General features: G+C 38.1%; 1 protein-coding gene across 1 annotated transcript in view; it reads left to right on the top strand.

Moving 5' to 3' along the window:
• The first annotated feature begins 5396 nt into the window (after positions 1-5396).
• The window catches only part of LOC129080285 (nuclear body protein SP140-like), a 33158-nt gene continuing 23113 nt past the window's right edge, over positions 5397-15441 (top strand). Inside the window, exons 1-3 of the mRNA XM_054585556.1 lie at positions 5397-5562; positions 12723-12873; positions 13960-14128. Coding sequence (XP_054441531.1) covers positions 5531-5562; positions 12723-12873; positions 13960-14128 — 352 coding nt within the window. The 5' untranslated portion in view covers positions 5397-5530. The remainder of the gene's footprint in view (positions 5563-12722; positions 12874-13959; positions 14129-15441) is intronic.

Here is a 15441-nt window from a genome sequence, read left to right as displayed (position 1 = left end):
CCTACAGCCATGTGACTGTGTCCTCAGGAGGCCTCAGAGACAGTAAATGAACAAGGTAACAGGGAACACACTGCTGAGGGGGCACCAGCATCCCTGAGATGCTCAACAGGGCTGTTGTCGGTAGGTTAAAATAAAGCAGGGATGTTTCACACAATTGGATTCCCCAGAGCAAATAAAACAATTACATTTAAGAATAATAGAAGTTTGTGGCAGAATTTAACTTTCAGAGCTAGATGAAGAAATTTCTGTTGTAAGCTGCATGGCGAGAATAACTCCTTGGGGGAGGGTGGCCCATGGATATCTATAGAAATAGCTAATAGGATATGATTTTGTGAAGGCAAGACAGCATAACAGCCACAGGAATTTTACTTTATATATCTCATCAACATTAAGTAAAAGTAGATGTCTGAGGCCAGCTACCCCAATAGAAAGTCAAGATATTATGCTCAATTGCCAGATCTGAGCAAATTTTTGGACCTAGAACCTGATGATGGAAATGAGCAAATGTGCATAGTAGTGATTCCCTGAGTTCTTTACTGAGAGGACCTATGGCCATTTATTCAAGTAACCGTATACCAGACCAAAAAAAAGAAAAAAGAAAAAAAAAACAAATATAACAAACTATTAAGGTCTGTTGATAACAGCATCTGAGCTGATCCTAACACCTACAGCCCCCAAGTACCATCACAGCCCCTGTTAGAGTAGATTGTATGGAGGTAAAGTAATGTTCATCTAACAGCGGGTCCACTCAATCCACGGAACCACTCAACAGTCATTTTCCCGGTCCTAAATGTCTAATCAGGACTCACATAGTCATTAGTCAAACTGGTTCTTTAACCTATCATTCATTAACCTATAAAATAGCAATGACTATTTTAGGAAAGGCCAAGCAGAAGGCCCTGAAAATAAAGTTTTTTTAATGGTAAAATAGTAACTTGAAAGCAATATCATATTCCTGGTGAAGGAGGGAATGACAGAGATTAGTGCCACCTGCAAATATTTAAATATGCATAAGTGGTAATCTCCATTATATTTCCATTTGATTCAATATTCTGGCTTCTGGGAAAGGTAGGTGATTCATGGCTATTAGATGACTAATAGAAACTTAAGGAAGAGAGGGGCTTACAGCAACCAGCACTTAGACCTTGGTGGGCTGCATTCCTGCGCAAAGCGGTGTGTAAGCAGATATCCCAGCTAGTGGCTCCACTCTTCCGCAGAGCTGAGCCTGTGGTCCCACATGGCTAGGAAGCTTGGTTGACAGTTTTACCTGATTTGTGTCCCCAGTCAGGTTATAGCAGCTATGGGGCCCATTCTACTACCCAACCCAAGCCGTAAAGAAACTTTCCAACCCTGCCCACCGACTGAGAGTAGCTCCCAGTCCTGGACTTTCAGAAAGTCTGGCCAGGGGACCCAGAGGCCAAAGGGACAAGGTTATTATACTGATAAGCCACAGAGCCTACTCTGTAGCTCTGCCCAACAGCAGAGCATAGCCTGTGGCCCTGTCCAATTGCCAAAACAACCTGTGGCCTCTCCTATGCAGCAGCCTCCCCAGTGAGCTTGCTCACTCATAGAGCTTAGCTTAAGCCCCACGCAATGAGGAAGCCTAGAAGACACTCTTGCCCAACAGTGGAGCAGTCTCTAGCCCCACCAACTGCAGGATATAGCTGGAGACCCATCCCTACCTGAGAGTGGCCAAACCATCCTGAACAGCAGAGCACAGCAAGCGGCCTAACTGATTGTGTAGCCAACCCATGGCCCTTCCTAATTCAGGGAACAGACTTCTGCTGTGCCTTATAATAGACCACAGCATGAGGTCAGATCTGACAGGGAAGTCCTGCATGTGGCCTCTCAAAGACATGGAGCCCAGCTTATGTTAAAATCAGGCTGAGGAGTATAGCCTGTTTAGGTGTAAACAGGAGCTATTGTAGGGTCCACCCTGTAATGTTGCCCAATCATAGAGTCTAACCAGTGTCCCCAGCATGACTGCCTCACCAGACAGGAGGTGATTTCAGAACCAAGAAAGTGAGCCCCTCTGAATGCAGTGCACAGCTAGCAGCCCTACTCAGTCAGAGAGTCCAACCAACCGTGAAGCTCAGCCACCATCCACCTCTCAACCTCGGAGCATGGAAGTGGCCTTGCCCAACTGAGATGCTCATAACATGCTCCACCTGCGCATAAACACCACCAGCTGTCCCACCCAGTACCCCAACCTGAGCTGACTGATGAAGGTCTTTCCTTGCTGAAGTGAACCTGTAAATTCTGGAAGAAAAGACTGATTCAAATCATCAAATGTGATGATACAAACACATGGAATCAAGAATTATGAAGAATCAGGCAAACATGAAACTACCTAAGGAGACTAATAAACTCTAATAATTGACCCTAAAAAAATGAAGATCTATAAACTGTCTAACAAAAAAATTCAGGACTATCCTCTTAGAGAATTTAAGTGAACTACAAGAACACATAGACAATTAAATTAAGTGAGGAAACTATACACGAATAAAAAAAGAAGTTCAACAAAGAAAAGGAAGCTATCAAAAATTCAAACAGACATTCTAGAACTAAAGAAGACAATGACCGCACTGAAGAATTCAATAGAGAGCTTCAACAGCAGACTCAATCAAGTAGAAGAAAAAAAATCAGTGAACTAAAAGATAAGTTACTTGAAATTATCTAGGCAGATGATCAAAAGAAGAATGAAAATGAGTGAAGAATGCCCATAGGACTTAGGGGACATTATTAAGAAAAATACATATTTGTCATGGTAGTCCTAGAAGGTGAAAAGAAAAAGAAAAGAACAGAAAGTCTATTTAAAGCAATGATGATTGAAAAATTCCAAATTTGGGGAGAGAAATGAACATTCATATTTGTAAAGCTTAAAGGACCCAATACGTTAAACCTGAATAGGGCTACACTGACATACCTTATAACTAAATTGTCAAAATACAAAGACAAAGAGAGAATTTTGAAAGCAGCAAAAGTGACTTGTTGCATAAAACAGAGCCCCCATAAGACTACCATCAAATTACTGAACAGATACTTTGCAGATCAAGAAAAAGTGGGGTTATATATTCAAAATACTGAAATTAAAAAAAAAAACCCCAAACTGTTAACCAAGAATAGTATCCAGCAAAGCAATCTTTCCGAAATAAAGAAAAAATAGACTTTCCCAAAGAAAAGCAGAGAGAGCTCATCATACTAGAACTGTCTTATTAAAAAACACTAAAGGACCTTCTTCAAGCTAAAATAAAAGGAATGTAATTAACACCATAAAAACATGACCTGAACTCTCAACTATCCATAACTGGGTTCTCTTTCTCCTTTTGTTACATGCACAAGGAATTTAGAGCAGGAAGGAGGCGGAGGGAAGGCTGAGGTCCAAATCCATTGGAAAGAGATGGCTGCTGCACATAAGTCCTTGAAACAAAATGGAGATTCAACAACCATAACTCAATCTCCTCCTTTAACAACAACAACAACAACAATAACAACAACAACAACACATGTACGATGCCTGTCCAGAAACTATCCAGCCATATACTATGAAAAATAGAGATATTTATTGAAGATACAAGATACAAGAAACATTGTACTTAGGACAGTGACACTTCAGTTCCCTTCAACGTAGGCACCTTGAACCTCAGACAGTTCTAATTGCCATCAGCCATCATGTATTTTCCTCAATCTCATTGATGGTCAGAAAGTTCTTTCCTTTCACAGGTGTGAAGGACACATGGATGAAGCCAAGGTGGGAAAGGATTGAAGGGAGGGAGGTGGGGCTGGGTGGGGCAGGGGAATGTGGTGGCGGGTAAATGGAGACAAATGTATTTGAAAAACTAAAATATATATATATATATTAAAAAAATAAAAATGTATATATAAAAAAGAAATCTCTTTACTTTCAAAGGTGATTTTAATTTTGGGAAAACTAGAAGTCACAGGGCACCAAATCTGAGTGGTAGCGGGGCTGATTTACCTGGATAATTTAATGTTTCACCAAAAACTCTGCAGGAGACATGATGCATGAACTGGCACATTGTTGTGATGAAGCTGCCAGTCACCAGTTGTCCATAGCCACACCCTACTGAATCATCCAAATAGTTTCCACGGAGGAATGTTCAAGCTTAACACAAAATTTGATGCAGATGCGTTGCTCTACTTGCTCAGTTATTTTGAATGCAACAGCCACTCAATACACATGCTCAGTCAATGGAGTCTACTGCCCCCACTGACTAGTAAGTACAGTGTAGTCATCATTGTTCACACATGTGGGTTCCAGTCCCCTCTCCTTGGCTGCCAGGTTACATCAATGTCATGCAAACTGTTCTTATTTTATTAACAATGGTTGGACTTTTTCCAAACAGACCTTGTATATATTATATATTCTTAAGCTTTTTGGAAACAACTTATATGTCTCATATGTATAGGTGGTTTGTAAGTATTAAGTTCAGCAGAATTCTGTGGTAATCCATGTTTTTTCTCCAGGCATATTATTTGCTCTGTTATTTCATTTATAAACAACCCCACTCTCAGTAGACGTGTGTCCGCGTTCCCGTGAGCACAGGAGCACAAAGCGTATCTAGCCTGGCTGCGTGTCCCCTAACAAATACGTGCCCCTGGTGCACTGCACGGCAGCATCTCTCCTCCGTGGTGGGCAGGGGCTCAGGGCGCTGGACCCCTGGGGTCTCCAGCAGCCAGAACAGGGCTGGGGCTGGGAGTGGGCAGGGCTGGTCTGCTGCTTACCGGCTAGGACAGAGAGTTCTGCTTCTGATCTGCAGGAGTGAGTCCCTAAGGAGCCATCCTCTTGAAGAAAACAGCTAGAAGCTCTGGGCAATATTTAGAGAACAATGCTTTAGTTTTTGGGAAAGTGAACAAAGATGAGGCAATGCTGCAGGGAAGTCAAATCTCACAAACAGCCAAAATGAGATGTTTCCAGTGTACTTCTTTGGGAGAAAAGAAAGAACAGAGGTGGAGAGAAGGTAGAACCTTCCCCTGTATCTGACTGGTAATTGGGTGAGAACCCTTAGTCCCAGCCAGAGGAAGTCAGACTCAGGGAATACATGCGGAAACCATTGTTCTGAGAATGGTGCTTCTCTAACCCTGTGTCTGAACACGAAGGCCTAACGCCATTCCTCTGTGCCCTCTTAAAAAGTTGGGGCAGCTGAGGAGAGGGCAATTTACAGATGTTGTTGGTGTCTTTGCACAAACAAGGGGGCTTCTGAGGGCAAGTACTGCTCATTGCTGGGGGTCCCCCTCCCCTGGCCCTCCAGGTCCTGACTGCCCCTCCTTGAACTCCATTCCTGCTGCCGCATGTCCTGATGGCTGAGAGCCACTGTGGGGCGCAGGAGGACGGAGGCAGTGCCTGACAGCGCTGGGAAGTTACTTTCACTTCTATTTTCCCATTCGGGCGGAGCCCTCCCTGGCTAAGTCAGTTCCCAGACTTCTTGCTCAGGGGTTGGACAGCCACACGGAAACCAGAAGGGGACACCAGAGGGATCGGACACCTGGCAGGGCCCACAGTAGGACGATGGCCAGTGGGGGCAGCGACCTCAGCACCAGGTCAGTCTCTGTCTGCCTTCCTTTAACTTTCTGGCTGTGCTGCTGCTTTCGTGCCCGTCATTAGACCCTCATGGAAACCTTGACCTTGGTCCAGCTTTACGAGAACCCTCGCGTGCAGTGTAGTGAAATGCAGGACTCTGTGATGAAATCGGACCTTTAACCTGCAGAGGGACAGACAACAGTGTAAGCGCAGCTGCCACCGCCCACAGGACCCTTGTCTCACACCTGCTGCTCCGCTAGAGGGCCTGTCTGGACTCAGCTGTCTTTTCTGAAGCTTTGAAGCAGCGATTTGTTATTTTCTCATGACCTCTGAACCCTCTCATTCCCCTAGGCCCCCTGTACCTTCACTTAGGTCGTTCCAAAGAGGGTACTTTAGGAAATATAAAATTCAGGGTAAGTGTCTGACTCTTCAAATTCGGGAGCCTTGGTCTCCTCCCTGACCTGGGGACGGGTCAGCACTGGGCCTGTTCCTGTCTCAGGCTGGGGGTCTGGCTCTCCCTCCAGGGGTCTCCATCTAAGGGAGTGAAAGGAAGAGGAAGGACCGACATGACAAAGACCAGCGCAGGCTGGTGTTTCATTTGTGCTTTCAATTCCTGCTCTGGATGGGTTCTACCTCTGGCAGGGAAAAGGCTAGAAACCCAGCCTTTTTCTTTAGTAACGAGTCAGAAATAACAATACCTAATAAGTTTGTTTGTTAGGTATTTAATACAAAAAATACATTATACATTGGTCATAAAATTTCAAATGACAGGAACGTGGACAGAGGGAAGCAGGCCTGTTCACCACCCACGCCCTCCCGCACCCAGTCCTGGGCCTGCTGAGTGATGTGGGCCTAGCGTTTTGTGTCTCTTCTATGCATTTACACACATGACTTATTTTCCTAAATGCATAATTTGTGTCTTGGTTTTTAATGAGTGAGATTATATTGTATATGCCATTCTGGATTTTACATTCTCAAAATTTTAACATTAAAATTATTAGAGGCTTTTCTTCACATTAATAAACCTATGGGTCTGCATCATTCTTATTAAAGCTGCATACTACTCTACCAAATTGATATTCCATAATTTTTAAATTATGTTCCATTTAAGTAATTTGTTTTTTTTCATTGTTTACTGTTACCAACAAATTGCAATAATAATGATTATATATTTCTATATGGTTTTTGCATACGTACAAGTATTTGGTGTTAAAAACCGAAAGTTATATTTGTTAAGGCAAAGGATCCTAATATTTAATTGTTTATAGATCCTATGTAATTGCCTTCTTAGTGGTTGAACCACTGCATTCTCTTTTCTTTAAGTGACTCTTCAGGTCCTTTTTCTTTGGAATTATATGTCACATTTTGTCAATAGGCTGGAGTCTTTATATATCAGATATATTAACCCTTAGACATGTGTGCTGAAAATATTTTCCTATGTTCTTTTGGTATCTTGCTGTATTTTTAACATTTGAACCCATTAAGTCTTCCCCCACTTTTTTTTTTTTTATAATTTTCTTTGCTTGAGTCAGGTATTTCTTCTGTGATATAAATTTTTAAATTTCTTCATCTAGTTTCAATAAGGTTACAAACTGCAAGTGCACCACACTTTTACAATAATTTCAGAAGGACTGATATTTTAAAATTGCTATGTTTTCCTAATTAGAGGCACCTTCTACATCTCCATTATTTAGATCTTGTTTAATTTTCTTCAATAAAACATTACAACTTCTTTCATATAAGTTCATAACTTCTGGATGTTTATAAATATGTGCATGTGTGCTGTGTTTGAAGTATTATTTTATTTCTTTTCATTATATGTTGTTGCAAATAAAATCTTTCCACTTTATGTGCCAGTTTTTATTTATTTATTTAGTTAGTTAGTTAGCTATTATTCATGCTTCTTGGAAACTTCTTTTTCCAATCTTAGGGAATTTAGTTAGGTCTCTATTGTTTCTCCATCTATAATCTTATGTCATATAATGTTGTATCTTATTTTAGTATTCCAATAACTTCTTTTCCTTACCCTATTGCATTAGCTAAAACATATATAAATATGTATGTGTATATGTGTGTGTGTATATACGTATATACACACACACATATATATGTAAATTGTGGCAATGATAAGTATCACCAGTGTTTTTTATTTGAATGAACTTATCATGTCAATTTTTACCTAGTATTTGTTATTTTTTGGAGACTTTGTATTGTCTTGGCTTTCATGTATTTTACAGAGTGTTTCTACAAATAGAAAAACATCAATACATCAGAATCTTGGTCACAAAAGAAAAGTATCAGAAAATTATAATTAGTAGATGTTGAGGAAGCTGCATGTGAAAGAAAATAAAAACAAACCAAGAGTTTATGAAACAAAACAAGAAGCACTCTATTGGTTAAAAGAGGAAGTAGATCTTGCAGTTACTTGCAGTTACTGCTGGGTGTTTTCAAATTTCATTTTAAAATAACTTATGGATATAACTAAATACTTTTTCTGTTTTTGTTTATTGTTGCAATAAATTACATAAAGAGGTTTCCTAATATTTAACCATCATTTTTTATTGTACCCCCCCACACCCTCTTCTACTTCCACCTACTCCTCTGCCCCTCCCTGCAATTACCACACTCTTGTCTGCGTTCCTGAGTTCTTTATCTTTTTTTGCTTGATCCTGCCACCCGCTAACTCCCCCAAATATTTAACCATCTTTATCTCATTACACTCTTTCCCTTTTTCTTCTTTTTCAAAGGAGCCTCTAACTGCAAGATCTACTTTCTCTTTTAACCAATAGAGTGCTTCTTGTTTTGTTTCATAAACTCTTGGTTTGTTTTTATTTTCTTTCACATGCAGCTTACTCAACATCTACTAATTATAATTTTCTGATACTTTTGTGACCAAGATTCTGATGTATTGATGTACATTTTGAAAGTATTGGGAAAAATGTGTGTTCTGTTTCTAGCTTATAAGATTAATTAATATATCTTTCTAGTTAATTTCTCCAGAGCCTGTAAGATAATCTTTGCCTATGCAAAAAGCCAAAAACTAGAGGTGACTGTTTTTCAATGTCCATAAAACATTTGTCTCATTATTTGTTTTTGAATTTTTCTATCACATGGATATAAGCATCATTTTGTAGTTGCTGTTATTCACATTTGTATACCATAACTTACCTCTCTTTGATTTTAACAACTTTTGTGGCACTTTGTCTTCCTTGAGTCTTGTGTTGGATTCCATTTTTGATCCTGTGCTGTTTAGTATCACACTTGTATCGACTACAGTTAGCATTTTAAATAATATTTTTTCATAATTTTTCCCCTGTTTTAACTTTTTATACTACTTATTGTTTTCCTTTTTTTGGTTTAAAAATGTATTCAAGTGTTTTATTTTTTACTGTTTAATCAAGGGTCATTTTTAATTTCTTAAATTCATTTTTAATCTATATTATTGTAATTGTTAGTTTTGAGTTTGAAACCATGTTGTTCAAGATTTTGATACTTAAAACAAATCATTTAACTCAAATTTTCCTTTACCACTCAGCTCTATACTTTAAGTTTGTTAATATACTTTGAAACCTTACATTGAAATAGTTATTATTTTGTTAAGTAAAATTTTTCTTTTTCTAGAATATTTTCTGCCCACAGATATTAACAATACAGATATTTTGTTAAATACAAACCTAGGTTTAAATATTTCGGTGCTATTGTTAATGGTATTGTTCTTTTTTAAATTTTGAATTCCAATTTTTCAATGCTGGCATGTACAAAAGCCATTAACATTTTTATATTACTTTGCATACTTGTCCTTGCTATACTTATTTATTAGTTTCAGGAGTTTTTTTTGTAAATTCTTTAGCATTTTCTACATAGACAATGATGTTATCTGCAGGCAAAGGCAGTTTTATTTTTTCCAAACTCTATAGTTTTAATATCCTTTCCTTTCTCTAGTCTATGTTCCAGTGCAATATTGAATAGGGTGTAACAAGGAACATTCTTCCTCATTCCTGATCTTAGGGGGAAAGGGTGTATGTTCTCAACAGTAAGTCTAATATTAGCTATGGGTTTCTTGTGAATGTTCTTTCTCCAGGTGAGAAAGTTCCTGTTGATGTCCAGTGTGCTAGGGGTTTCTACATAAATGGGGGAGGATTTTGACAAATGGATTTTTGCATCAGTTGACGTGCTCACTCCATTTTCCTTCTTCAGCCCTTGTTATAATAGATTATATTGATTGACTTGGAATATTGAACGAGCCTTACATATCTGGAGTAAACTCCAGTTGGTCATGAGTATAATCTTATATACATTGTTGCATGCAATTTGCTAGTGTTTTGGTGAAGATTTTTGCATCTTTGTTCATGAGAGTTATGTATTTGTAGTTTGTCTTTCTCTGCTTTTGGTGTCACGTTATTGCTGGACTCATAGGAGGAGTTAAAAAGTTTTCCCTCTGCTTCTATTCTCTGGGCAAGGCTTGGAGAACTGGTATAATTTCTTAGTTCAATGTTTAGTAGATTCACCAGTGAAACTATCTTAGCCTGATGCTTACTTTTTGCAAAGCATTGATTACTCTTTCAGTTTTTAAAATATGGGATAGATAAAATCACAGCAGTAACTTATATCATTTCTCAAGTTTTATGCATTCAATTTTGATTGTCATTACCAAACTGATGTTTAAAAAGATATTATTTATACTTTGATGTATACTGGATAGGACGGACCACCTTTCTTAAGAAAGTTTCATAATTTACACCATAGACAACTGAGATACAACATTTTTGGCATTTGTCACTTAACATTCAAATATATCAGTTCACCAGAAAACTTTAAAAAGCTCTCAGAGAATTTTAAAATATTCACAATCAGAGAATTTCTCTCATGCAGAGGCACATATAAGAAAACATTAAAAAATAAGATATGAAGCTTCTGCTTATATAAAAACTAACTTAAATGTAACTTAAATATACTTAAATGTAACATGTACATCTAGAAATGTATAAGCCAAGACTACTATTTTCATAATTTTCAAGAGAATAGAATGAAAATCAGTAAGCTAATAAAAGAGCAAAAAAAGAACATTATCATATCTATACTCCTAAAATATGTTTGTCTCTGCATTACTATACATCTCTGCACCTGGCCAGCACTTGCATTTATGTTGATTTATTGATGATAGCCATTCTAACGGGTGCGAGGTGATATCTCATTGTGGTTTGAATCACATTTCTTTTGTGATCAGTGATGTCGAGCCCCTTGTCATGTCTGTTGGCCACCTGCATGTCCTCTTTGGAGAAATATCTCTTGTCATGTTCTTCGCCCATTTTTCAATTGGATTGTTTGTTTCTTTAGGGTTAACTTGTATGAGTTTGTTATGTATTTTAAATATTAATCCTTTTCAGATGTATCATTTGCAAATATCTTCATTCATTCAGTCAGTTGTTTTTTCATTCTGTTAATGGTTTCCTTCACTGTGAAAAACTTTTTAATTTGATGTAGTCCCATTTCTTTATATTTTCCTTCCCATTGCTCAAAAAGATATCTCCAAAATGATGTTACTAAGAGTGATGTTAAAAGGTTTACTGCCTATATTTTCTTGTATATGTTTTATGGTTTCTAGTCTCACAGGTAAGTCTTTAATCTATTTTGAGTTTATTTTTGTATGTGGTATAAGAAAGTGTTCAAATTTTAATTTTTATACGTGTATATGTCCAGCTTTGTCAACACCGATTATTAAAGAGACTGTCTTTACCCCATTGTATATCTTCATCTCCTTTGGCTTAGATTAATTGGTCACATAGGTGAGGATTTATTTCAGGGTTCTCTATTCTATTCCATTCATCTGTATATCTAGTCTTTGCCAGTCCTATACTGTTTTGATTATTATAGTGTTATAGTATAATTTGATATCAGGGACTGTGATACTTCTCATTTTGTTTCTTCTCAAGATTTCTTTGGCTTTTTGGGGTCTTTTGTGGTTCCATATAAATTTTAGGGTTAGTTCTAATTCTTAAAAGAATTTAATTTAATAGGGATTGCACTGAATCTCTATATTACTTTAGGTAGTAAGGACATTCATGAGCAATTGTTTTTTCATTTATTTGTATCATCATTGTCTTTCATCATGTCTTATAGTTTTCAGAATAAAGGTATTTCATGTCTTTGGTTAAATTTATCCCTAGGTATCTTATACTTTTTGATACAATTGTAAATGGGATTGTTTTCTCAATTTCTTCTTCTGATCATTTGTTATAGAAACACACCATATTTCTGTGTATTGATTTCATATCCTTCACCTTTATTGACATCATTGTTAGTTCTAATAGTTTTTTGGTGGTGTTTTTAGGGTTTTCTAATATAATATCATGTCATCTACCAATAACAAAAGTTGTACTTCTTTCTTTGCCATCATGTCTTTTATTTCTTTGTCTTTCCTCATTATTGTGGCTAGAACTTCCAATACTCTGTGGAATAGAATTTTTAATAAAAATATTCCAAATTTGTTTAGCAGAAGACGTGTTTACCATGTCTTTGACTGGGACAGTCGGGACAGTTTCAATAGTTTTTTGAACTATTTTTTTTGACAGTTTTTTTTCTTTGACATATTTTTATGATTTCTACTCATTTGCTAAGTACTTTCCAATACATATTTATGAAGCACATGCCTTTCCCCAAGCAATAGTGAAAAAATCAATCATTATTTTTTTTTATTAGCAGCAGCACGGCTTATCAGTCAGTCCTAGTGCCCTGATATTTGTTTGTCCAGGCAAGAGCCAGAAGGATTAATGGTGACCAAGCACATACTGTGTCTGTGACAAGCGCTTTACATCTGTCAGCTGTTTAATTTCCCTGAGATGTATATTTTACCAATAAGGAAAATGCAATTTCCCTGCAATATAGATTTTAACCACTGAGACAGAGGCATCACCGTAAGTGGCTCAGCCATCAAGGGCCTAGAAGGGTTTTGAACCTTGGTCTGTTCAAAAGACAGTATGTATGTCTTGCTGATCCTCCATGCTTCCTTGTATAATATGTTTGTTGGTTGCATCAGTTCCATTTATTCCGGTCTCTAGTCAAGACCACTCACTTTATACATGTTGGTTCTTCACATTCTATCCTTCATGTATAAAATGTTAAACCCCCACAAGCATCTCAAATCTTGATGACCATTTACCATGGTGTCCTTCCTCCCTAGGATGTCTGCAGAAGACTACAGACGTATGTGTGAGATTGCATTCCAACACTTTAAGAAACATAAGGTCGAGATTTCCGATGCAATAAAAACAGTATTTCCTTTCCTTGAGATTCTTCGTGATCGTGGATTCATCACCAATGAAAAGTATAAAGTAAGGGAAGTTAATTTTGTCACAACCTGGCAAACCAGCCCCAAATTAGTTATGTTTTGATAATTTAGAATCAAATGTCAGGGCACAACTTGGCAAGTGAGGGGTCTCCTATGAATGGGGACCTTCTCATGTACTGCTCTAAGTGTTCCTATAAGGTACAAAGGGAGAAGAAACAGGCTTCATTGGAGACAGCCCTCCTTCTGAATGAGGGAACAGTGCTCCGTGGTCTCCCTAGAGTCAAAGTGAGTAGCCCTGGAGAAAGGCTGGATCTGAAGCCCACGGGTTCCACAGATGTATAGTATAATATGCCTTGTAGGAGTTATAAATGCAATATAGCATAAACTAGGAAGTAGAGATAATTTTAATGAATGGATGAATAAGTTTAATTAGTATATTTAATGGAATCATTTACACAGCATTTCATTTCAGTGAATATCAATTTAAATACTTAGATTTGAGAACATTAAAATCCACAGAGAAGTAATGTCTTATTAGCACAAATTTGAACGTAGATGCTTGTTACCGTCTCTTCAACACTTTTAAGATTTCCTTTGGTATTTCTGGAATCTTGGAATTTAGGTTAATTTTAGCAAAAGACATAGGTGGAGATACAGAGATGCAAGTCTTCTCTTTCCCTATGACTAGGCTTACATTATGGCAAAGTCCACAGGAAGGGAAACGACCACCTGGCTTCCCTGAGCCCTTCCAGGCCAAGTCGTCCTGGGGAAGGGACAGGGCTGTCCAGTCAATGGAACGTCAGCCCATCACCTGCTGAGTCAATTGTTAAAATATTTGGCCAAGCTATGAAAGCCATTTAACTTTGAACCCATTTTTGTTCTTCAAAATTTCTCTTTCTTCATTCTAATGTAAATGAGGGTGAGGAGATCAGATTCACAAATGGGTATTTTTAGGAGGAAAGGTTTACTTATTTTACTTAGTAGCCATAAAAATATAGAAAAATTCTAAAACTGAACATGAGGAAATACGGAGGGAAATCGTAATACATTAAAAATGAAATCACTTTCTAGATGTCTTATGTAACATGTAATTCTGTATTCATATTTTCCCTATTCACTATTTTTTAAGGAGTTTAAAAAACATTACAAAAACCTGTCACCTGTATCAAGAGTGGTGTATGATGTTCTCAATGAACTGGAAGAGAAATTTGACATGTCGCTTCTAGAAACCTTGTTCAGCAAGATCACCATGAAGAACTACCCTGATTTAAATGAAATTTGCAAAGACTTCAGAGATGGTAATTCGGTTTATAGTTTACCTTTCAATGTCCATGGCCAATTTTTTTGATGACTATATACTGAGCGTCTGCCATGTGTCACACATAATGCTGGTCAGTGGCAATACAGTATTTAAGAAAACAGATATATCATGAGACTTCTCAAAAGGTTTGGTCCAATGACTATGGTATAACACACACTTGGAGGTCTGCTTAAATTGGCATTTTTTAAACTCACAGAACATATTCCCTGTTGCATCTAATTTACCCGGAAGGACAACTGACAAGAACCACTGCATCTCAGTAAGGCACCATGAGTTCCTGCTCTTTTTGCAGGTGGCCACACAGAAGTCCACCAAGCTGACCACTCCCCGCCTCGAGTGACAGCTCAGCTGTGGGTGCAGGATCCCCCCGGCTCAGCAGCACCAGCCCAGGGGAGTCCGTGTCTCCTGTAACAACTCTGTAGTCATCACTTTCAGGGGCCCCATGAGGGACAGCAGAGTTACAAGCATCACCGCATTGGAGGAAGACCAGCTGTGGCTTGTAGTTTACATGGAGTCCTCCTGGGTCCAGCCATGGGTCATTGTCACCCTCAACCCAGTGTTGACCTGGTAACATAGAAAAGAGAGACCCCCTTCATCAGGGGTCCAGAGTAATGAACAAGAAAATTAACCAGGTCACACTTGCCCTTAAACAAGGATCATGGTTGTATTAGCTCTTTCTCCACAGGGATTAGACAAATTTGATCAAATGATCTCAAACCAATTGCCTTGCCAGAAACTGTGTTTGATACTACACGAAAGTGATTGCTTCACCACTTTTTCTTGAGAGTCATAATTTATAATATTTTATTGTAGTCTGAACTTGTGGTTCAAGCTGTCCCTCCAGTAATTTTTGGATGGCTGTTCCTGGTCATATTTTGTTCTTCCAATAATTTTGGTTTTGATTTGCTGGGAAAATATTTATTTCAACCAAGGTCTCCAAATAACAATGGAGAGTTCACAGGAAAAATGATTATATGAACTGAGGAGTGCAGATGCTGTGGGAAAAGGTATAGAGCATGAAAGGGTCCCTTGTACCTGCAAAACTAGGAGAAATTAGATTTTTCTCAATCAGAGAGTGAGAAGCAGATTGTAGGAGTTGAATCAAAAGGGACACATTTGAAAAAGATTTTGGAATGTTGGATATCTAAAGCTAAGAATTTTGATGTTTATTTGCTGGGCATTAAAGAGATACTGCAGGCTTATAGGTTTATAAGTACAGGTTTATCACTACAGAAGATTCACCTGTCGTCAGCCCTGGGAAGAGTGGGCCCACTGCCTTCCTAGTCTCCT

Source organism: Pteronotus mesoamericanus, unplaced genomic scaffold (genome assembly GCF_021234165.1).
Source record: "Pteronotus mesoamericanus isolate MK-2021 breed Mesoamerican mustached bat unplaced genomic scaffold, CSHL_Meso_final contig_90, whole genome shotgun sequence".
NCBI lineage: Eukaryota > Metazoa > Chordata > Mammalia > Chiroptera > Mormoopidae > Pteronotus > Pteronotus mesoamericanus.
The sequence above is the reverse complement of the archived record's forward strand: the minus strand, read 5'-3'. Positions and strand labels throughout refer to the sequence as shown.